Source organism: Anolis carolinensis, chromosome 2, assembly GCF_035594765.1.
Source record: "Anolis carolinensis isolate JA03-04 chromosome 2, rAnoCar3.1.pri, whole genome shotgun sequence".
Lineage (NCBI taxonomy): Eukaryota > Metazoa > Chordata > Lepidosauria > Squamata > Dactyloidae > Anolis > Anolis carolinensis.
The window spans coordinates 31024876-31048035 of record NC_085842.1 but is presented as its reverse complement, the minus strand read 5'-3'; the positions used below and the strand labels follow the sequence as shown (position 1 = coordinate 31048035).

Sequence of the window (23160 nt, the reverse complement as noted above, 5' to 3'; positions counted from 1 at the left end):
TCCCAAAGTCAGGTTTTTACTCTCCTTCTGAAGGCCAGGAGGGAGGGGGCTGATCTGATATCACTAGGGAGGGAGTTCCATAGCCGAGGGGCCACCACTGAGAAGGCCCCGTCTCTTGTCCCCACCAATCGCGCTTGCAAAGGATGTGGGATCGAGAGCAGGCCCCCCCAGATGATCGTAGACTCCAACGTGGTTCATAGGGGCAAATACGTTCAGACAGGTAGATTGGGCCGGCACAAAGCCAGCACTTTGAATTGTGCTTGGTAGCAGACTGGCAGCCAGTGGAGCTGATGTAACAGTGGGGTGGTATGCAGGGCTGGCCCTAGGTAATTTTCAAGTGTAAGCCAACAGTATTTTGGCACCCCTCCCCCCAAACCAATCACTGTAAAATAAAAGATAGAAGGTAGAGGTGAATAAAATAGATAAAAAGAGTAACCTTATAAACCAGAAGTTTATTTACATCATTATATTCATATAGTTACATTACATAGAATTAACAAATTAACTTTTTAAAGAATGTTTTATTAAACTTAGCAACACTTTTAAGTTTTTGTTGTTATTTTTGGTCTACAAGTACTACACAAAGGTTTCCTTGTCAAGCTGTCTCTGATTTTTCAAACTTCAGGCTTGCTAATAACAGAGCACTCAATCCCATGCTTGTTGAATCTCTCAATCAGTTTTGTTTTGGAGAACGCAGCCTCAAGAATATAGACACTTCCTTTTTAAGGAAGCAAACTCTTGTCCTTCAGAAGTACCACTCCAGCCTGGACCATTGCAATGGGTGTGGCAACATAGCCAGCCTCTGGCCCCATCACTGAGTGGGTATTTTAACATCCAGTTTGTCTTAACACAAATTAACTTGAACACTTTTAAAATTAAAAAGAGATTTTTCTGGCTTACAATTTTGAAAATTCCTGTACTAGTAAGTCTAATTCCATTTCATCCAACAAGTCATTTTCAATGGCCAAGGTTGCTAGTCCACTCAAGCACTCTTCAGTCACAGTAGAGCTTAAGTAAGTTTTTATTAGTTTTAATTTTGAAAAACTCCTTTCACTGCTGGCCATGGATACTGGAAGTGTTAACAGAATTCTCAATGCATTATAGACATTTGGGAAAGTTGCCACTAAACCACGTTTGGTTATGAAAGACAAGGCTTCAGCTGGGTGACTTCCAGGGGGCAACAAATGTGCAAATATTTGTAGCTCATCAAACAGATCATCACCATTCACATCGCAGTCTTCTCCATCGCTCAAAACTGTTTGAAGGTGTTGGCAGGCATTCTTCAATTCTGTTTCATTCAAACTTTTCCCAAGGCTTGAAATATCATAGAGAAATTTGAAATTTTTGCTATGGTTTTCCATTAGTTCAAATCTCTCCTTTAACAAGGATATTGCTGTGTCAAGCACAACAAAGAAGAAGTTGACTTTAAAAGAATCTTTATCAGAATGGACAGCTTCATCTTTACTCTCATAGGAAATTTGTCTGTTTACATTTCTTGGTCGAGCTGGCAGTTCTTTTTCAAAGTCAGCAGCAACATCGATTTTTTCTGCAAGTTCCTTTGCATCTATAATGACGCTATTTAGACCTTGATCAGATCTCATCCTTTCTAGAAATGATTTTACACTCTTAATAAGATCCATAGAACTTTGAAGATCATTTGTGACTTTTGGCAACAATTTACTAACCCTATTTATCTTATGCAGGATCTCATGCCATGTCACTAAACAGCACAGAAACCTAAAGCTTTGCAGTTGTTTAAGAAGAGCTGCAGCGCGGCTGCTAGAATATCCATCAAATATCTGCTCTTCATAAGCTTCATATAAGGCATCGTAGACTTCTTCAATGTGGAACCTCAAAGGCAACAATGCCTCGATTCTACTTTCCCACCGAGTATTGCAGAATGGTTTGACTGTGAGTGTTGGAACATGCTTCAACAAAATACACCATTTTTGAGTAGAATTTGAAAAAAAGCTAAAGATTTGTTGTATTGTGTTGAAACAGTCTGCTGCGATACTGCAAGACAGAACTGCATCATTTAAGAGTAAGTTCAGGGAGTGGTTTCCACATGGTACATAAAAGGCTCTAGGATTTAAATCAAGGATCCTCCTCTGGAGTCCAACATGCTTTCCCTTCATTGCAGAACCACAGTCGTAGGCCTGGCCTCTCATGGATTTTAAAGGAATGCCTCGTGCTTCTAACTCTTGGAGTAGTATTTCTGTGAGATCTTCATCTGAAGAATGGGTAACAGGAACAAAGCCTAAAAAATGTTCCTTAATTGAGACCTCTTTCTTTCCTTCAATTTTTATGAATCTTACCATCAGGGTCATTTGTTCAGTATGGCTAGCATCGGGAGTGCAATCTAATATAATAGAATAATATTTTGCCTGGCATAGTTGTTGTAAAATATTATCCTGGATCTTGGCTGACAAGAAACTAACAAACTTATTCTGGACACTTTCGTTCAAACAGTGAACATGTGTTTCTTTGGAATTGATTCTTCTCACATGTTCAGCCATAACACCAGCTAACTTTGCTATCTGTTCTACCAATTTAAAAAAGTTGCCACCATTATGTTCAAATGGAACATCTTTTTCCTCTAGAAATGCCAATCCTTGTGCCCCCAAAATCTCTGCTACACATAGTAAACGTGTCAGATCTTGCTGTTCAGTTTCAGCATGAATAAGCCTTTCATGTTCTGCAACAGTAGTTTTGTTTAACTGTAAACGTACAGAGAGCTCATGCCAAGATGCACGGTTTTTCATATGAATATGGGATGTCTCATGACTGGCCAAAGTCTCGGCCAAGTTCTGCCAGTCAGAATCCCCTTGGCTACTAGCAAGAGGAGAATTAGTGTTTCCAAAAACTTTGCAAGCAAAACAAAAAACTGCATTTTTCAATACAGAATATAGTAGCCAAACCCTGTGGACATGCTCTCCATTGCACAGCTTCCTTTTATAATGATTTGAGGTAAATCTCATACCCATAGCGTCCTGAGGAAAATCTTTGTCTATGACTTGCTGAGGTCCTCGTTCCACAAGTATTTTCCGTAACTCATCATTTATTTTGGGTGGCCACTCTCCACAATCATTTGAAATCAACAATGAGTCTCTGCTTAGTTCCTGGGGAAAAAAACGTGTTGTATGTTAATTTTTTAAAGCTTTTCAAAGATTTAATGCAATGCAAGATCAATACCTATAATACCTTGTTATGAAATCTTTAATAAAAAATGGCAGTGGCCAATCAGAAAGGTAGATTTTGCATATTAATTATAAATATAAACCATGGTAAACACCAATTGTTTTAAAAAAATGTGGCAATTCTTAACAGATTTACTGAATGTATATTTTAATAAAATCTACCTAAAAATAGCTCTGAGATATTTTATAATAACGAATTTTGAAAAGTGCCCTTTTCATCCTCCACCTCCATTCCTCTCAACAAGACCTAACTGGACGGGCTTAGGCCAATTGTATTTTCCTAATATGTGTAGTAACAAGTTAAAATTCAATCTACTTACAGTTTCAACGGTTTGCTGACTACTAGATGGTAGGACTACATCTCTTAATAAATCATCATGCACATCTCCCGTGTTGGTCCCAATTATGTCACAACCAATAATTGAGGGTGCTAATGGTGTTGCTGTAGTCACTGTAGGAAGGTCTTGAATTGTTGATGATCCAGGTAAAGGCTCAGATATTGGTATCTTGCCATCGTCATCATGATCTGATTCAGTCAATTTAGTTGTCTCTATGTTTCCTGTCTCACATGATGGTGAAGTCGTTAAAAACCTTTGCAATGCTTTAGCTTGATTCTCATCTTCTTTGCAATGCTGCAACTTCCTTTTATGATGAAATGCTCCTGATGGCCTTTTCCTGCTGGACATTTTCTGTTAAAAAAAATACCTCATCATATAAAGAAGGGGGACGACACAGAACAACTTTCAGCTTACGACAACGCAGAAGAAATACAGCCTGCAGCTTCATCCAAGTACTAACTATGGCTGATTCTGTTTAGCTTCCAAAATCAGATGGGAGTTGGTACTTTTTGGGTATTTTGGTCCTAAGATGTATATATCAACCCTCAGTTACCAAAAGTAAAATAAATACAGTAGAGTCTCACTTATCCAAGCTTCCCTTATCAAAGGTTCTGAACTATCCAAGGCAGTCTGCCTTTTAGTAGTCATTGTTTTTGTAGTAAATGTTGTAATGTTTTGGTGCTAAATTCGTAAATACAGTAATTACTACATAACATTACATGTTTTAACTGTTTTTAAATTGTTGTGGTATTTTCTATTTTGATGTATTTATTGTTGTGTTTGGATTTGTTTTTACCTTTGCATTTTTATACTGTTCAGGCATGGTCCTTTGTAAGCCGCCCAGAGTCCCCTAGGGAAGATGGGGCGGGATATAAGAATAAAGTATTATTATTATTATCTATATATATAAAAGAGTGATGGAATCGCGGCACCGAGCAAAACAACTAAACTACGGGCCCCCCAACCTCGGAATTGGACAACACAACCCATCATCCACGCCTTGTTGAAACAACACAAAATCACTTCACGCACCTCCACATGGACAGAACCCACAACGCACCATCGGGAGCCATGCCAGGAGGGAGGGAAAGATACAGCAATAATGGCCGCCGGCAACAGGAAAGGCAGGCAATGGGAAAAAGCTGTCCCCTGGGTCCTAGCGCCCGCCCATCATCCCAATCATTTATCTCCACTCCAACCTTCTACAATATCCAACCCATTTTAATACTCTATATTAGGGGTCCCCAAACTAAGGCCCGGGGGCCGGATGCGGCCCATCGAAGCCATTTATCCGGCCCCCACGGCACAAGGGCAGAAGGGGTTGGGCTAAATGACCCAAGGGGTCTCTTCTCTTACAACCATTATTATTATTATTATTATTATTATTATTATTATTATTATTATGACACAGCAAACAAGATAGGTATGCTGGATTTCATATCACAAAATCACAAGTTGAACAGTTCCTAAGTGTCTAGGACTGTGTGATGTATTTTCGGATGATGCGCGCAGATCCCAGCAGGGTGGCCTTTTGCAGTTGGCAGATCGTAATTTTGTCAATGTATTATTATTATTATTATTATTATTATTATTATTATTATTATTATTATTATTTGAAACACAACAAGATGAGTCCACAGCAGATACTCTGCTGGCTGTTGTACTGGATCACATGCCGGACACTTCCCAAGTGTCTAGGACTGTGTGATGTATCGGAAAATAATGTGTGCAGGTCCCAGTAAGGTGGCCTTTTGCAGCTGGCAGGTGGGGATTTTGTCAGCGCCAATTGTGTTTAAGTGCAGGCCAAGGTCTTTAGGCACTGTACCCAGTGTGCCGATCACCACTGGGACCACCTTGACTGGCTTGTGCCAGAGTCTTTGTAATTCGATCTTTAAATCCTCATATCGTGTCAGCTTTTCCAGTTGTTTCTCCTCAATCTTGCTGTCACCTGGTATTGCAACATCGGCAATCCATACTTTGTTTTTTTAACACGATTGTGAGGTCAGGAGTATTGTGTTTCAAAACCCTGTATTATTATTATTATTATTAACATTGAGGCTGGGTGGCCATCTGTCAGGGATGCTTTGCTTGTGCTTTCGGTGCACAGAGGCAGAAGGGGGTTGGACTAAATGGCCCAAGGGGTCTCTTCCAACCCTCTATATTATTATTATTATTATTATTATTATTATTATTATTATTATTATTATTATTATTAACATTGAGTCTGGGTGGCCATCTGTCAGGGGTGCTTTGCTTGTGCTTTTGGTGCACAAAGAAAGAAGGGCATTGGACTCAATGGCCCAAAGGGTCTCTTCCAACCCTCTTTTTTATTGTTGTTGTTGTTGTTGTTGTTATTATTATTATTGCTTGGTGGTCAACTATAGTCCGGCCCTCCAACGGTCCGAAGGATTGTGAACTGGTCCCCTGTTTAAAAAGTTTGGGGACCCCTGCTCTATATTTTAAATATATGCTATGAACCATGACAATCACCACAATCTGACTCCTAATATTTTAACAAGCTTAAAATCACAACACCAAATAAAAAACAACATTCTTAAAACACGGGAATGCCAGACACTAAACAATCAGGGCCGGCGAACACCTCCCACGATCTGCCATGCAGGACACAATCCAAGCACTCCCAACAGATGGCCACCCAGCCTCTCAATAATAATAATAATAATAATAATAATAATAATAATAATAATAATAATAATAATAATAATAAACATCATCATACAATCCTAAGGTTTGCAGAGGCCTGACTATTTCTGTGGCCCTTACATGTCACATCTCTTTTTATGTTTGGAATCTTTAGAGTGTTTGCTTATCTTTTTCACATAGAAAGAAGACAGCTGTATACTCAGAGAGGCCTGACTATTTCTGTGGCCCTTACATGTCACATCTCTTTTTATGTTTGGAACCTTTAGAGTATTTGCTTATCTTTTTCACATAGAAAGAAGATAGCTGTATACTCAGAGAGGCCTGACTATTTCTGTGGCCCTTACATGTCACATCTCTTTTTATGTTTGGAACCTTTAGAGTGTTTGCTTATCTCTTCGACAAACTCCTACAGATGGCCAACCAATATCTCCACAATCTCCACCATAAAAATAATAATAGAATCATACAGTCACAGAGATAGCAGAAACCCCTAAAGGCCATCCAGTCCAACCCCTTCCTGCCATGGAGAACACAATCCAAACATTCCCAACAGATGGCCATACAGCCTCTTCATAATAATAATACTAATAACAATATCACGGAATCCTCAAGTTTCCAGACAGCCCTAAGAATCATCCAGTACAACCTCCTTCTACCATGCAAGGCCACACAATCCAAACACTCCTGACAGATGGCCATCCACCCACTATATAATAATAATGATGATAATAAAGATTATAATCATGATGATAACAGCAACAACAATAATAATAATAATCATACAACTATACCATCCAATAATTTGGAGACACCCCTAACGGCCATCCACCCCAACCCTTTCTACTATGCACCGAGACACAATCTAACCATTCACAACACTTCGACAACGTATGCATAATATACAATACTACACAGCGACAAAGACTCCCTCTACTCTCACCACTTTCACATTACACAAACAACCAAATACAGTAGTCTCTCACTTATCCAAGCTAAACGGGCCAGCAGAAGCTTGGATACGCAAATATCTTGGATAATAAGGGGAGATTCAGGAAAAGCGTATTAAACATCAAATTAGGTTATGATTTTACAAATTAAGCACCAAAACATCATGTTATACAACAAATTTGACAGAAAAAGTAGTTCAATACGCAGTAATGTTATGTTGTAATTACTGTATTTATGACTTTAGCACCAAAATATCATGATATACTGAAAACATTTGACTACAAAAATGGCTTGGATTATCCAGAGGCTTGGATAAGCGAGGCTTGGATAAGACTGTACTGTACATACTAAACATAAAGACAACCATAGAACAGACATTCCATACCACTAACTCAAATTTCTCACCAACACCACCAGACAACGCCACAGCAATGCATGGCTGGGCACAGCTAGTTACTATTATTATTATTGAACTGCTTTTTCTGCTAATTTCTTGTTAAAACATGATGTTTTGGTGCTTAATTTGTAAAATCATAATGGAATTTTATGTTTAATAGTCTTTTTCTTAATCCCTCATTATTTTATTGTATTTTATATTGTACTAGCTGTGCCCGGCCACGCGTTGCTGTAGCGAAGTCTGGTGGTCTGGGAAATAAAGCATTGAGGAATTGGTGGTAGTTAAGGTAAAGGGTAAACGTTTTTCCCTGACGTTAAGTCCATTCGTGTCTGACTCTGGGGGTTGGTGCTCATCTCCATTTCTAAGCTGAAAAGCCAGCGTTGTCCATAGACTCCTCTAAGGTCATGTGGGACGACTGCATGGAGCGGCGTTACCTTCCCGCCGGAGCAGTACCTATTGATGCACTCACATTTGCATGTTTTTGAACTTCTGGGTTGGCAGAAGCTGGGGCTAACAGTGGGGGCTCTCTCCGCTCCCCCAATTCAAACCTGCGGCCTTTCGGTCCAGAAGTTCAGCAGCTCAGCGCTTTAACACGCTGCGCCATCAGGGGATATTATTTCCTAAAGGTTGTGAATATACAATATTTCTGATTGGGTTTTTTTTCTGTTGGAGGCAAATATGAATGCTGCAATTAGGAAAAATGATTAGGATGTAATGGCCTTGCAGCTTTAAAGCCTGGCTGTTTCCTCCCTGAGTGAATTTTTTGTTGGGAGGTGTTAGCTGGCCCTGATTCTTTCCTGTCTGGAATTCCCTTGTTTTCAGAGTGGTATTGCGATATTTTATGTGCTTCTACTGTCTGTGGCCCTGAGAAAACAGAGGATTTGCCAGACTTTGATGATGGGAATACTTTGTTGGGAGGTGTTAGCTGGCCCTGATTGTTTCCTGTGTGGAATTCCCCTGTTTATTTACTGTCCTGGTTTTAGAGATTATATTGTTCTGCATTATTCTATCCCAGTAATTATTTCATATTAAAGTAGAATCTCACTTATCCAACATTCACTTATACAATGTTCTGGATTATCCAACACAGTCTGCCTTTTCATAATCAATGTTTTTGTAGTCAGTGTTTTAAATTCATTGTGATATTTTAGTGGTAAATTTGTAAATACAGTACAGTAGAGTCTCACTTATCCAACATAAACGGGCTGGCAGAATGTTGGATAAGCTAATATGTTGGATAATAAGGAGGCATTAAGGAAAAGCCTATTAAACATCAAATTAGGTTATGATTTTACAAATGAAGCACCAAAATATCATGTTAGACAACAAATTTGGCAGAAAATGTAGTTCAATACACAGTAATGCTATGTAGTAATTACTGTATTTATGAATTTAGCACCAAAATATCACAATATATTGAAAACAAAAATGCATTGGATAATCCGGAACGTTGGATAAGCGAGTGTTGGATAAGTGAGACTCTACTGTAATTACTACATAGCATTACTGCGCATGGAACTACTTTTTCTGTCAAATTTGTTGTAAAATATGATGTTTTGGTGCTTAATTTGTATAACGATTACCTAATTTGATGTTTAATAGGCTTTTCCTTAATCCCTCCTTATTATCCAACATATTCACTTATCCTGCTGGCCTGTTTATGTTGGATAAGTGAGAGTCTACTGTTTATTGATAATCTTATATTATCTGCTTAGAACTGGATTATATGAGGCCCCTTCTTCACAGCTGTATAAAATGCACACTGAAGTGGATTATATGGCAGTGTGGAGTCAAGATAATCCAGTGCAAAGCAGATAATATAAGATTATAAATGGGTTATATAGCTGTGTGGAAGGGCCTTGAGTCTACAGTGCCATATAATCCAGTGCAAATTAGATAGCCTAAGTCTGCCTGTCCCCTAACTGAACCCTGGCTGTCCCTTGTCTTGCTAGGAGTTGGTTGCTAGGAGACGAAGTGGGCAGAGATTAGCCCTCTAAACTGGCAGCAATTGGATAAAAAAATTATTGCTCTCCCTTTAATTAGGACTTTGTTTTTCTTTTCTTTTTGTTGTATCAACCTGGAGGCATGGATGATGGGTTGTGTTGTCAAATTTCGAGGTTGCGGGGCCTGTACTTTTGTTGTTTTGTGAGTCGCCGTGATGCCATCACTCTTTTATATATATAGATTGTTTTAAATCTATTCATTGTATTTTGTTAAATTATCTAATTGTTTTAATTGCTTATGTTTTATCTTTTTGTATTGTATATTGGCATTGAATTTTGCCAGATTGTGAGCTGCCCTGAGTCCCTTCGGGTGAGAAGGGTGGGATAGAAATGATGGAAATAAATAAATATCCAAGATTTTCGCTTATCCAAGATTCTGCCGGTCCGTTTATCTTGGATAAGTGAGACTCTACTGTACAGATTAAATCTTTGGAAAGCTAGAGGCAATACAAAAAAAGTACTAATGAAGGGGGGAACAATTAACATTTTGCAGTGTATTTTTTGGACTGCTGTAGGGCCGTAGGTTCTTCTCCAGTCTCCAACAGACCTCACAACCTCTGAGGATGTTTGTCATAGATGAGGGTGAAAAGTCAGGAGAGAATGCTTCTGGAACATGGCCATACAGGTCGGAAAACCTACAGCAATCCAGTGACTCCGGCCATGAAAGCCTTCAACAACACAGTGTATTTTTTCCAGATGATCAAGAAATAATAATAATACATTCAGGGAGCTCAAACCACAAGAAAATATTCTGTTGCTTGTTCCCATTCTTATGGGGTTATTTTTTATTAATGTGATATGTAAACATGTTGTGTTTAGACATACAGTGGAGTCTCACATATCCAAGCCTCACTTATCCAAGCTTCTGGATTATCCAAGCCATTTTTGTATTCAATATATTTTGTTTTCAATATATCATGATATTTTGATGCTAAATTTGTAAATACAGTCATTACAACATAACATTACTGCGTATTGAACTATTTTTCTGTCAAATTTGTTGTATAACATGATGTTTTGGTGCTTAATTTGTAAAATAATAACCTAATTTGATGTTTAATAGGCTTTTCTTTAATCCCTCCTTATTATCCAAGATATTCGCTTATCCAAGCTTCTGCCGGCCCGTTTAGCTTGGATAAGTGAGACTCTACTGTATTTTGAAATGTTCTTGATCATGAAGATATATTCCCTGCCTTGCAATTAGTTTCTTTTTAAAAAAAATTACATTAGGATTTCTGCATGATATGGAGGGGGAGAAGTGGCTGGTGCCTTTGCTGCCAAAATGTTTTGAATTTGAGTGATGGTAGAGTATGTTATGGGGGCCCCTGGTGGCAAAGTGTGTTAAAGCGCTGAGCTGCTGAACTTGCAGATCAAAAGGTCCCAGGTTCAAATCCCAGGAGCGGACTGAACACTCACTATTAGCCCCAGCTCCTGCCAACCTAGCAGTTTGAAAACATGCCAATGTGAGTAGATCAATAGGTACTGCTCCGGCGGGAAGGTAACAGCGCTCCATGCAGTCATGCTGGCCACATGACCTTGGAGGTGTCTATGGACAACGCCAGCTCTTCGGCTTAGAAATGGAGATAAGCACCAACCCCCAGAGTCAGTCACAACTGGATTTAACGTCAGGGGAAACCTTTACCTTAGAGTATGTTATACTTATTTATTTAGTACAAGTTGTCATTTGAATACAGATCCAGACACATTCCATTATTTTTAATGTGTCTTTTCTTATTGTATATTAGATTGTTTTTGTCAAATACAGTAGAGTCTCACTTATCCAACATTCTGGATTATCCAACACATTTTTGTAGTCAATGTTTTCAATACATCCTGATATTTTGGTGCTAAATTCGTAAATACAGTAATTACTATGTAGCATTCCCGCATATTGACCTACTTTTTGTCAAATTTGTTGTATAACATGATGTTTTGGTGCTTAATTTGTAAAATCATAACCTAATTTGATCTTTAATCGGCTTCTCCTTAATCTTTCCTTATTATCCAACATATTCGCTTATCCAATGTTCTGCCGGCCCATTTATGTTGAATAAGTGAGATTCGACTGTAATAAAAAAAAATCAAAAGAAAAGAAATAATAATAATAATAATAATAATAATAATAATGCCCCTGGCTGTCCGTTATTCAGACGGCCCGCCCCCTTCCCTGCTGAGGGCTTTGAGCCCAACATCCATGTCCAGGCCTCGGCCCTGAAACGGGATGGCGATCCCTGCCTGGGCCAGCGGCGCATCCCGGTTCCGCGCCCAGGCCTGGCCCTCGCCACGTGGCTCAGAGCGTTCAGCCGGGAAGCGAAATATAGGCCTTCCCGAAATGTAGGCCGTACTTACTCCGTTCCCGCTGTGGATGGAGAGGGCCCTAGGCCTGGTTCCTCCGCCAGGCCGGAGAAGGCAACTTCGGGGAAGTTTAAGGCTTTTTAAGAAAGGAAATCTTAAAAGCCGAGTCCAAAAAACAGTGAGAAGGAAGAGGAATGGAATCGCCTCAGCGACGGAGAAGCAGGACAATAGACAATGCACCCTCCTCGGCGAAGGTAGGTAGAAAAATGGCGCCTGGGGCTCGGGAAGCGCTTTTTTTTCTCCTTCCTGTTCCTCCGAGTGGGCGGAGCAACTGTGAGAGGCGGGCCCTGCTCCACTTCTAGAAAGCTGGGCTCTCGAGGCGTTTTGGACTTCAACTCCCAGCATTCCTCACAGCCTCAGGCCCCTTTCTTTCCCCCCTCAGCCTTCTAACACAGGTTGCCAGGCTATACTCTGATCTGCCTTACGATTGACCAGAAGGACCTCTGTCTAGACTGGTTTCAATTTCGTTTGTTCTCATCTAGTTCATTACAGCTGCCAGGCACTGAGCAGCATCTTTGCTTTTATGGTAATTAATAGGCCAGTTGGTTATCATCTGCGTTCAGATGGCACTGATCTTCAAAACTCCAGATGATCTCTACTAGCAGCTTCATATAGATATTAAACAACATAGGGGAAAGTACAGAACCCGTGGGACTCCACAGGACAATGGCCATGGGGTTGAGCAGGCATCCCCTAGTGCCACCTTCTAGGTCCGACCTTCCAGAAAGGATTGGAGCCACTGTAAAACAGTGATTCCGAGTCACATCCCAACCAGGCGACCTAGAATACCATTGTCAATTGTATCGAAGGCCACTGAGAGGTCCAAGAGAACTAACAGGGACACACTCCCCATCTAGTTCTCTGTGTAGATCATCTACCAAGGCGACCAAAGCTGTCTCAGTTCCGTAGAGGGGACTCAAGTGGATCTAGATAATCCGTTTCTTCCAGGAATCTCTGGAGTTGCGTGGCCACCACATGCTCTAGGACAGTGATGGCCAACCTATGACACGCGTGTCAGCACTGACACGCCTAGCCATTTTTACTGACATGCTGCTGCATGCAGATTGATTGGATGACTAATGTCTTTTGCGGCCAAATTTGGTGTGATTTGGTCCAGTGGTTTTGTTGTTTACTCCATGGGAATTATGCACATTACATATACAGTAGAGTCTCACTTATCCAAGCTAAACTGGCCGGCAGAAGCTTGGATAAGCGAATATCTTGGATAATGAGGGATTAAGGAAAAGCCTATTAAACATCAAATTAGGTTATGATTTTACAAATTAAGCACCAAAACTTCATGTTATACAACAAATTTGACAGAAAAAGTAGTTCAATACGCAGTAATGTTATGTTGTAATTACTGTATTTACGAATTTAGCACCAAAATATCACGATACATTGAAAACATTGACTACAAAAATGGCTTGGATTATCCAGAGGCTTGGATAAGCGAGTATTGGATAAGTGAGACTCTACTGTATATATATATATATATATGTATAATCATTCTATTATTATTCTATTATTATTGTAGTATATTATTACATTATTACTATTACATTATTCATTATTCATGACTACATTGAAACTACAATAGAGAGAAATCAGCGTGGAAATTGCAAGAGGTACCATAGATTGTTGTACATGGAAATAATGGTAGTAAAAAGTTTTTGATTTATTAAATACAGTTATATATTACAATTATATATTTGTGTTATTTAAACTATATATATTGTGAAAATATGGTTTTTTTCTCAAAGTGACACACCGCCCAAGTCATGCTAGGTTTTTTGGTGAATTTTGACACACCAAGCGCAAAAGGTTGCCCATCATTGCTCTAGGACCTTGTCCAAAAAAGGGAGGTTAGAAACTGGCTGGTAATAACCTTTTTTTTGGCCAGATCTAATGATGGTTTCTTTTAGCAGCAGTCTAACGACTGCCGTTTTTAGGCTTCTTGGAAATTTGCCTTGGGTGAGGGAGCCATTACATACCCTCATCATCCAGTCAGCCAATCCCCCTCTGGCTTGTTTGATTAGCCAGGAGGAGTAAGGATCCAAGATACATGTGGTGGGTCTCGCTTCTCCAAGGATCCTGTCCACATCCCTTGACTGAACCAACTGAAATGAATTCATTACAACCTGACAAGCAGGTGCCCAGGATACACCCACAGAGACTGTATCAATAGAGATGTCTAGGTTGGAACAGACCTGAGTGACTTTATTTGCAAAGAACTTTGCAAATTCAGTGGCCAGGGGTCCCTGCTCAAGAATCAGGCTGAAGGAGTCCCCTGACCACCTGGAACAGCTCCGCTGGACGGTTCCTTGTAGATGCAATGTTGGTGGCTGTGAAAGATTTTTCAGCCACCTTCATTGCTGCAGAATAGGACTTCCAACATGCTATAATCCATGTTCGATCAGATTCAGTGTGAGTTAGGTGCCAAAATCGCTCTGGTCTTGTGCACATTTGCTTCATCACTAGTTCCGCATTATACCATGGAGCTGACTTGGCTCTGCTCTATGCAAATGGACGTTCAAGAGCGATTGTGTCTATCAACTTGGCAATCTTCGTGTTTCAAAGGTCTGCCAGAGCTACAACAGAATCAACTTCCATGGAGGCAGGAAAATCCCCATGAGCCATCAGGCACCCATCTGGATCCATAAGCCCAATAGTAGTATTTATTATTAATAAATAAAAGTAATAATAATTTGAACACACGCTGGAACCAAAGCCACACCAGTTTGGTGTAGTTCTTTGAGTGCTTGGCCATAACCTTGAAGACCAGGATCCAGATCCCCATTCAGCCACAAAAACCATTTGTGTGACTTTGGCTGGTCACACATTTTCAGAGAAAAACAAACCTACAAATAATTTTTGCTAGAAAAAAAATCCATAGTATGATCAACTCTGGTCAGAAATTACTTGAAAGCACACGACAAACCCCATGCTATATGTGGAGAGGCTAACAAGGCCATGCAGCTGTTGCTAAAAGTGGGGTTCTCCTCCCCTCTATTTGTGCTTTAGAAACCTCAGAAGTGATGACAATTAATAAAAACGTTTTTATTGAACATACATGCAGGTGCAGTCTGTCCCCTTCAAAACAGACATTTTGTATCCGAATACAGCAATTCCAGTGCTCCTGCCACTCTTCATATTATAGAATCATATAAGTTGAAAGAGATCCCAAGGGCCATACAGTCCAACCCCATTCTGCCATTCAAAGCAACCCCAACAAATAGCCCTCCAGAGGAGACTCCTCTGCTCTCAGGTAGCATATTCCACTGCCAAACAGTTCTTACAGTCAGGAAGTTCTTCTTAATGTTTAGGTGGAAACACTTTTCCTGCAATTTGAATCCACTGCTCTGTGTCCTTGCATTTGGAGCAGCAAAAAACAAGCTTGCCCCTCCTCAACGTGACAAATATTTAAACGTAACAGTGAAAGAAGTCTTCACTAGAGATGTTGTTCCAAGCCCTCATCACAGTTGCATGAATGTTTCCAAGTGTACCAAAATGTTATCTACAGAAGTGGGTTTGGAGCTCAGGGGAAACAAGAAATTGCACAGTGCCAAGACAGGGTTGTACAGTGGTTGGGGAAGTATTGTGATAATATTTTGAAGCAAAAAGTCCCTCACAGTGAATGATCTGTGACTTAGCACACTGGCATGCTGATCAAACCATGTGTTTGCAATTAAACAGTGGAAGCACACAACTCTTGTTTCTCAAAAGCTTGAGTACCTGTAAGTAAAATGCTTGATACACAGTCTGCCTGGGTGACAAAGTCTCCTTGTGAACAACTCCCTTGTGAACTCCCTCCCCTGCGACATCCAGCAGGCTCTATCCCTTCTGGGCTTTAGAAAGAAGCTAAATACCTGGTTATGCACAAAAGCATTCAATGAATAAATTTTATGACTTCGACATGGCCTGGTTCACGGATTATGTGCAGGATTTCTGGACGAATGGATTTATGCACTTTATATGTCTTAATTTTTGTATATTGTTTTATGTGTTTTAATGCCTAATTGTTTTTATTGCTTGATGTTTTTGACTCTACTGTATTGTTATTTTATTGGCATTGAATCTTGCCAGATCTGTAAGCCACCTTGAGTCCCCTCGGGTGAGAAAGGCGGGATAGAAATGATATAAATAAATAAAAGCAGATGAGCATAGATTGTACTCTTGATTTGCTTATTCAGTCTTTGATTGAGGTGACTGGGAAGTGTGCCACTCTGAACTTTGTTTTTCATCTGTGGGATCATACTCAAAAACCCATGCTTCATCCCCAGTTATCAGTCGCTGCAGTAAGTTGGGCTCACTTGTCACACGACCCAAGAGTTCATGAGAAATCAACATATGGTTGTTTTGTTCATCTGACAAATTCTTTGGGACCAGTTTTGCACAAATTTTTCTCATACGCAGATCTTCCGTAATGATTCGATGGACATCTGTTTTCGGTAGTCCTACCTCCTCTGCAATTAACCGCACATTCAATCTTCGGTCCCTATCCAGGACCGCCTTCACACGAGCCACATTCTCCTCAGTTCTAGCAGTTGAAGGCCGCCCAGCACGCTGTTCATCCTCAACGCTCTCCCTTCCGTCCTTGAATGCCTTGTGCCACCTGAAGACTTGGGCTGAAGACAACACAGCATCCCCATAAGCTGTCCTCAACAACTGCAGCGTTTCGGAGCCAGATTTTCCAAGTTTGACGCAAAACTTGATCGCATATCGCTGCTCCAAACTCCTCTGCATTTTTGCCTGTGACAAGACACAAAAATTTCTATAAACATTGCTTCAAAAGAACAGATTCTACCAAGGATGTTCAAAATATATTCCTGGGTTCCCCTTCCATCTGCCTCAACTGCTCTCTTGGTTCCTGCCCCTTCTACTCTGTGCAAGAAATCATTCTTATTACCTTTGACTCAGTCCATGTATGCTAGGCTTTTAATAGCATTTTAGTCCAGTGCAGTGGAGCCATGCTTGTGATAGACAGAAAAAAACTTCTCTTAATGGCTTGAATTGCTATAACATTATATTGGCATGGATTGTCTCCTCCAGGGGGGAGGGAGCTACCCTGGACAAAAGTCTCCCCCAAGGGAGGTTAGAGTTTATTTGTTATGTTTAGTTGGTGGGATGGGGGAAGTTATGGAAAGGGAATACTATGGGGTTGACTTTGTATTTAATTCTTTTGTTGCCTATTTTAGCACCTGTGTTTTTAATTTCTTATTTTCAATTTCTTGGAATTCAATTTACATTTTTTTTAAAAGTATAATAAAAATAATTTAAAAACCCTACTCATTTTCCCAAGGGAGTTTGGAGGGAGTTTCCAAAGGCTGCGGGAGACCTAGATCTCTAATGCCTTTCTTCAGGTGTACAAGAAAACTCATTCGTTTTACAAAGCCTAATTGCATTGTATTACAAGTGGGGGAAGGGTTGAATTTACTTCCATCTCTAATGAAGGTTCTCCCTCCTCAACTTCCAAGGAGGAAATACAGGAGGTCTAGGATACATCTACATTGTAGAATTAATGTTGTTTACATCACTTTAATGATCATGGCTCGATGCTATGGAATCATGGGAATTGTAGTTCAGTGAGGCACCAGAACCCTTTGATAGAGAAAATCAAAGACCTTCTAACACTACAATTCTCAGGAGAACATACTATTGGGCTGTGGTGATTCAAGTAATGTCAAACTGGCTTGAAAACAGTCCACATGAAAAGGATCTAGGAATCTTAGCCGACCACAAGCTGAACATTAGTCAACAATGTGATGTGGCAGCTAAAGAAGCCGATGCGATCATAGGCTGCATCAATAGGACCACAGTGCTGAGATAGAAGGAAGTCATAGTCTCACTCTATTCTGCTTTGATCCGACCTCATCTGGAATAATACTGTGTCCAGTCTGGGCGCCACAATTCAAGAAGGATATTGACAAGAGGTAAGGGTCCGGAGAAGTATACCCAATGTTGTCTCGAAGCCAAGCCCTATGAAGAATGGCTGAAGGGTATGTTTAGCTTGAAGAAAAGAAACCTGAGAAATAACATGATGGCCATGTTTAAATATCTGATGATGGAGAAAGCTTGCTTTCTGCTGCTCTGGAAACTAGGACAGGGAGTAATGGATGAAGACTGCAGAAAAGAGATGCCACCTAAACATAAGGAAGAACTTCCTGACAGTGTGAGATGTACAGCAGTAGAATATGCTGCCTGGGAGTGTGGTGGAGTCCCTGCCTCTGGAGATTTTTTAGCAGAGGGTGGATGGCCACCTGTGCTTTGATTGTGTTTTCCTGCCTGGCAGTATGGGGTTGAACTTGATAGCCCTTGGGGTCTTTTCCAACCCTAATCTTACAGTGTAAATGCACCCTGGTCCCCAAACTCCAATTTGGAGGAGTGCCTGGCTATTATGCTTTCCCTTCCCTATGCTCCCGTTATTCCTTCTTTCTAGAAATCAGTGACTGAAGTGCACCCTCTGCTAGTTAGGACACCTCTATTCCTCCCATACAGTTACCACTAGGGAACAGGAACTAGCTAGGCCACAACATGCTTCTCAGCTGGTTTTTCCCATATGTTGGGGTGCCGTAGAGAAGAGGGCTTGTGATCCCCCTTTTTACTCTTTGCAGTTGCCAGTACTTTTTGAGGCAGCCATAGGTAGCAACAGCCTGCAGGCAAGCAAAAAATGTTTTTTCTTTTCTTTAACCTAAGATATTGTTTCTCAGAAGGGCCTTGAGACTCGGCTCAAGGTTCTTGTGAGCATGAGGAGTAAACAGAGGAACACATGGAAGGATTGTGTTGGTAAAATTCCCCCTGCAAGCCAAGTATTTCGAAGAAGGTAGTAGATAACATTACTGGCCTGATTAGTTGAAACAGTCCAGGTCAAAGCCGAGGGTAGAAGAAGAGGACATCACAGTAAACAAACCCGAGTCAAACAAAAGTAATTTATAGTCCAATTTAATAAAAAGCCGAGGGATCAACTAAGTAAAGGCTAGTCTACAGAGCAAAGAGATTCCTAGGTGCTGCAGTTTATTCTGCTCAGTCAGAGGTTTGAATTTAGACATAAGGCTTGTGGATGTGATGCCTGACTTTAAAATGTCCTATAACCTTTCACAGAATCATAGAGTTGGAAGAGACCTCAGGGGTCATCCAGTCCAACCCCTGCCAGGAAGCAGGAAAATCGCATTGAAAGCACCCCCGACAGATGGCCACCCAGTTTCTGTTTCAATGCCTCCAAAGAAGGAGCCTCCGCCACACTCCGGGGTAGAGTTCTACTGCTGAACTGTTCTCATAGTGAGGAAGTTCTTCCTAATAATCAGGTAGAATCTCCTTTCCTGTAGTTTGAAGCCATTGTTCCATGTCCTAGTCTCCAGGGCAGCAGAACACAAGCTTTCTCCCTCCTCCCTATGACTTCCCCTCACGTATTTATACATGGCCTCATCATGTCTCTCTCAGCCTTCTCTTCTGCAGCCTAAAAATGCCCAGCTCTTTAAGCCGCTCATCATAGGGCTTGTTCGCCAGACCCTTGATCATTTTAGTCACCCTCCTCTGGACACTTTCCAACTTGTCAACATCTCCCTTAAACTGCAGTGCCTAGAATTGGACACAGTATTTCAGGTGTGGGCTGACCAGGGCAGAACAGAGAGGTTGCATGACTTCCCTGTATCTTTGCCCAACCTCAGCGTGCTGTTGGCTCGCAATTCCCACTCTCCCCGGTCCGCATGGTGGAAAATCAAAAGTTATGCATCCCAACTCCCATCAGCTCTAGTTATGATGTCTAATGATGACAAATAGTCCAGCATCTGGAGGGTCTCATAAAATGACATGGCGGTTCAGATTCGGCACATGGGTCTTCAGTTTGACACATGTTAGCTAAATGATCAGGATAAAGAGGAAAGTGTTATCTTAGGTCATAGTTTCTCAAACTGCACCTCCAGATGTTTAGGACTTCAACTTCCACAACTTCTGGGAGCTGAAATCTAAAACACCTGGAGTAGTAGTTTGCGAATCAAAAGGGGTGGAAGGGCACTGACCGCTATGCAAAACAATTATAGTTGGGCAACCATAAAGTTTTGGATTCTAGCTCCCAGAAGCCCTGATCAGCTGCAGGTCTGGCATCATGGAAGGTATAGTCCAGGCATGGGCAGACTTGGGCCCTCCAGGGGTTTTGGACTCCAACTCCCACCATTCCTCACAGCCTCAGGCCCTTTCCTTAAGCGGCTGAGGGGGAAAAGGAAGGGGCCTGAGGCTGTGAGGAATGGTGGGAGTTGGAGTCCAAAACCCCTGGAGAGCCCAAGTTTGCCTAGGCCTGAGCTGAAAGAGCCCCTTCCCCCTTGTATGCTGACCACGCAGCCCTCCTGTCTTTGGGGCACTTACTCCGCTCCTTCTCTCGTCGAGGGCGGCTTCTCTCCAGGGCCCTTGGCCTGCTTCAGACGGGACATGCGCATGCGCAGAGGGGCCTTTGCTTCGCCGAGCCTGGATCCCCCTCAACAGCTTCCTTCTCTCCCCGGGATCTCCCTCCTCCATGCTGGGCTCCCTCCTCCGCAGGAACAAGGCAAGGCGCTGAGAGGATTCAGGCCTCTGGTTTGCCTTTGGTTAAGGGAGGCTGAAAGGCCCAGAATCCAACAGAGATGCGAGAAGGAGAACGGCTGCAGCGATGAAGAAGCAGAAGCGGAGAGACGGAGCAGTAGAGACACCGGAAGTCTTTTCTTTCTCTCTCTTCCGATTTCAGCTGCAGGATGTCCCGCCCCCACCTGCTGGGAGACTTTAAGAAGGGGAATGTATTGGCTGTGTATGTATGAATCGTCCATTTTCCTAGAATTCACTAGGCAGAAAATATTTGTAAATAAAGGATTTTTAAAAAAAATATGAAAGGTAACTTTAATGCAACAGAAATGACTTGATCGTCTAAGCCAGTGATGGCCAACCTATGACACGCGTGTCAGCATTGACACGCCTAGCCATTTTTGCTAACACGCTGCTGCCTGCAGATTTATTGGATGACTATTTTTTGTGGCCAAATTATATATATATATAATATCATTCTATTATTATTGTAGTATATTATCATATTATTACTATTATATTATTCATTATTCATGACTACATTGAAACTAGAATAGAGAGAAATCAGCGTGGAAACTGCAAGAGGCACCATATATTGTTGTATATGAAAATAAGGGTAGTAAATAGTTTTTGATTTATTAAATACAGTTATATATTAAAATTATACATTTTTGTTATTTAAACTATACATATTGCAAAATTATGTTTCTTTTTTTCTCAAAGTAACACACCACCCAAGTCATGCTAGGTTTTTTGGTGAATTTTGATACACCAAGCGCAAAAGCTTGCCCATCATTGGTTTAAGCAATAGTTGTCAGAAATATTAAAAATTAACTAGATATTTTTAATTACAAAAACGTGAGTCAAGCACTGAAAGGCTTAAATCAGCTGGTGTCGTCCTGAGGAGAGTGAGTAGGCTGAAGTCTGTTAAGAGTTTGTGGGCCAAAGCTACTCAAGAGTATGAGAAAGCCTCTATGTGAGAGAGGTCTCAGTGTGAGAAGGCCTCAGTGGGAGAAAGGCCTGGTGTGAGAAGCTTTGGTGAGAGAAGCCCCAGGTTGGAGACCTGGTTTGAGTGAGGCTCCAGTGTGAAGACTGCTGTGTGTGAAGCTATTGTGTGAATGTGTTGTCGAAGGTTTTCATGGCCGGAATCACAGGGTTGTTGTGTGTTTTCTGGGCTGTATGGCCATGTTCCAGAAACATTCTCTCCTGACGCTTCTCCCACATCTATTGCAGGCACCCTCAGAGGTTGTGAGGTATATTCTCACAGCCTCTGAGGATGCCTGCCATAGATGTGGGTGAAATGTCAAGAGAGAATGCTTCTAGAACGTGGCCATACAGCCCGGAAAACACAACAACCCTATTGTGTGAAGCTCCTGTATAAGTTCTGTGTGAGAGGAGGCTCTATGAGAGTGAAGCTGTTTATCTGCATAAGAAAGAAGCCAATTTTGCTATAAAGAAAAGCTTCCTAAGGAAGAGGTAACATTGGTCTGTATGTTTTGTTTATTTTATCACGGCTACTGGTGCTGGGTCACGTTGCTGCTAATAAGTTATTCTGCTATACCTTTATGCAGAGGGTTGATAAGCCCCCTCACCCAACAATAGATACCGTTTACAAAGGGAGCTACTATAATGTAGTGGTTAGAATGACAGACTAGGACTTCTGTTTCCCTGAGCCATAATGACTGGATGAGCTTGGGAATATATTTTTAGCCTAACCTATTAATAATACACAATAAATACTGTGGTCTGTAAAGGAGCTGGGGACCCAAACTGGGTAAAAACTAAAGAGCACCAATGACTATGCAAAACAATTATAGTTGGGCAACCATAAAGCTCTGGATTCTAGCTCCAGGTAGGCTGTTAGGAATTATGGGAATTGAAGTCCAAAACTAGGCTACTTTATATGGCCATGTTCCAGAAGCACTCTTTCCTGATGTTTTGCCCACATCCTCGGGCATCCTCAGAGGTTATAAGGTCTATTGGAAACTAGGCAAGACAGGTTTATATATCTCTGGAAAGTCCAGGGTGGGAGAAAGAACTCTTGGAGGCAAGTGTAAATGTTGCAATTAGCATAGAAAAGCCTGGCAGTTTCAAGGTCTGGTTGATTCCTGCCTGGGGGAATCCTTTGTTGGGAGGTGTTAGCTGGACTTGATTGTTTCACGTCTGGAATTCCCATTTCCTGATGTTCTTTCTTTACTGTCCTGATTTTATACTTTTTTAAAAAATACTGGTAGCCAGATTTTGTTCATTTTCATGGTTTCCTCCTTTCTGTTGAAATTGTCCACATGCTTGTGGATTTCAATAGCTACTCTGTGTAGTCTGACATAGTGGTTGTTAGAGTTGTCCAGCATTTCTGTGTTCTCAAATAATATGCTGTGTCCAGTTTCTAGTTTCCAATATACTTCACAACCTCTGAGGATGCCTGCCATAGATGTGGGCAAAACATCAGGAGAGAATGCTTCTGGAACATGGCCATACAGCAACAGAAAACTCACAGCAACCCAGTGATTCCGGCCATGAAAACCTTCAACAACATGATGTCCAAAACACCTGGAAGGTCGAAGTTTGCCCATGCCTGGCATAATATATGATTCAGTTTTCCCTCCACCTTTGTGGTTTTGATTTCATCCTATGTAACACGATTTTTGTTCCTGGGTTATAAATATCATTTCCTCATTGGTTCTATCATAGAAAAGGGGAAAAAATTA

General features: G+C 41.1%; 2 protein-coding genes across 4 annotated transcripts; both read right to left on the bottom strand.

Moving 5' to 3' along the window:
- Window positions 1-432: 432 nt before the first annotated feature.
- On the bottom strand, window positions 433-12129 carry LOC103281749 (zinc finger MYM-type protein 1). 3 transcript variants are annotated; one of them, XM_008123897.3, is made up of 4 exons: window positions 11897-12129; window positions 4332-4385; window positions 3518-3886; window positions 433-3119 (listed from the first exon to the last, which is right to left on the bottom strand). In XM_008123897.3, exons 2-4 carry the CDS (start codon window positions 4356-4358, stop codon window positions 897-899), a joined length of 2619 nt encoding a protein of 872 aa, XP_008122104.3. In that variant the 5' UTR covers window positions 4359-4385; window positions 11897-12129; the 3' UTR covers window positions 433-896. The 3 variants fall into 3 exon arrangements, with proteins under 3 accessions (XP_008122104.3, XP_008122105.3, XP_008122106.2); XM_008123898.3 differs by lacking the exon at window positions 4332-4385; XM_008123899.3 differs by lacking the exons at window positions 4332-4385; window positions 11897-12129 and adding an exon at window positions 4568-4875.
- A 2812-nt stretch (window positions 12130-14941) lies between these two features.
- gvqw3 (GVQW motif containing 3) lies at window positions 14942-20596 on the bottom strand. The gene is made up of 2 exons (XM_008123896.3): window positions 20264-20596; window positions 14942-16654 (listed from the first exon to the last, which is right to left on the bottom strand). The coding sequence occupies exons 1-2, from the start codon at window positions 20411-20413 to the stop codon at window positions 16088-16090; spliced, it is 717 nt and encodes a 238-aa protein (XP_008122103.1). The 5' UTR covers window positions 20414-20596; the 3' UTR covers window positions 14942-16087.
- Window positions 20597-23160: the final 2564 nt, after the last annotated feature.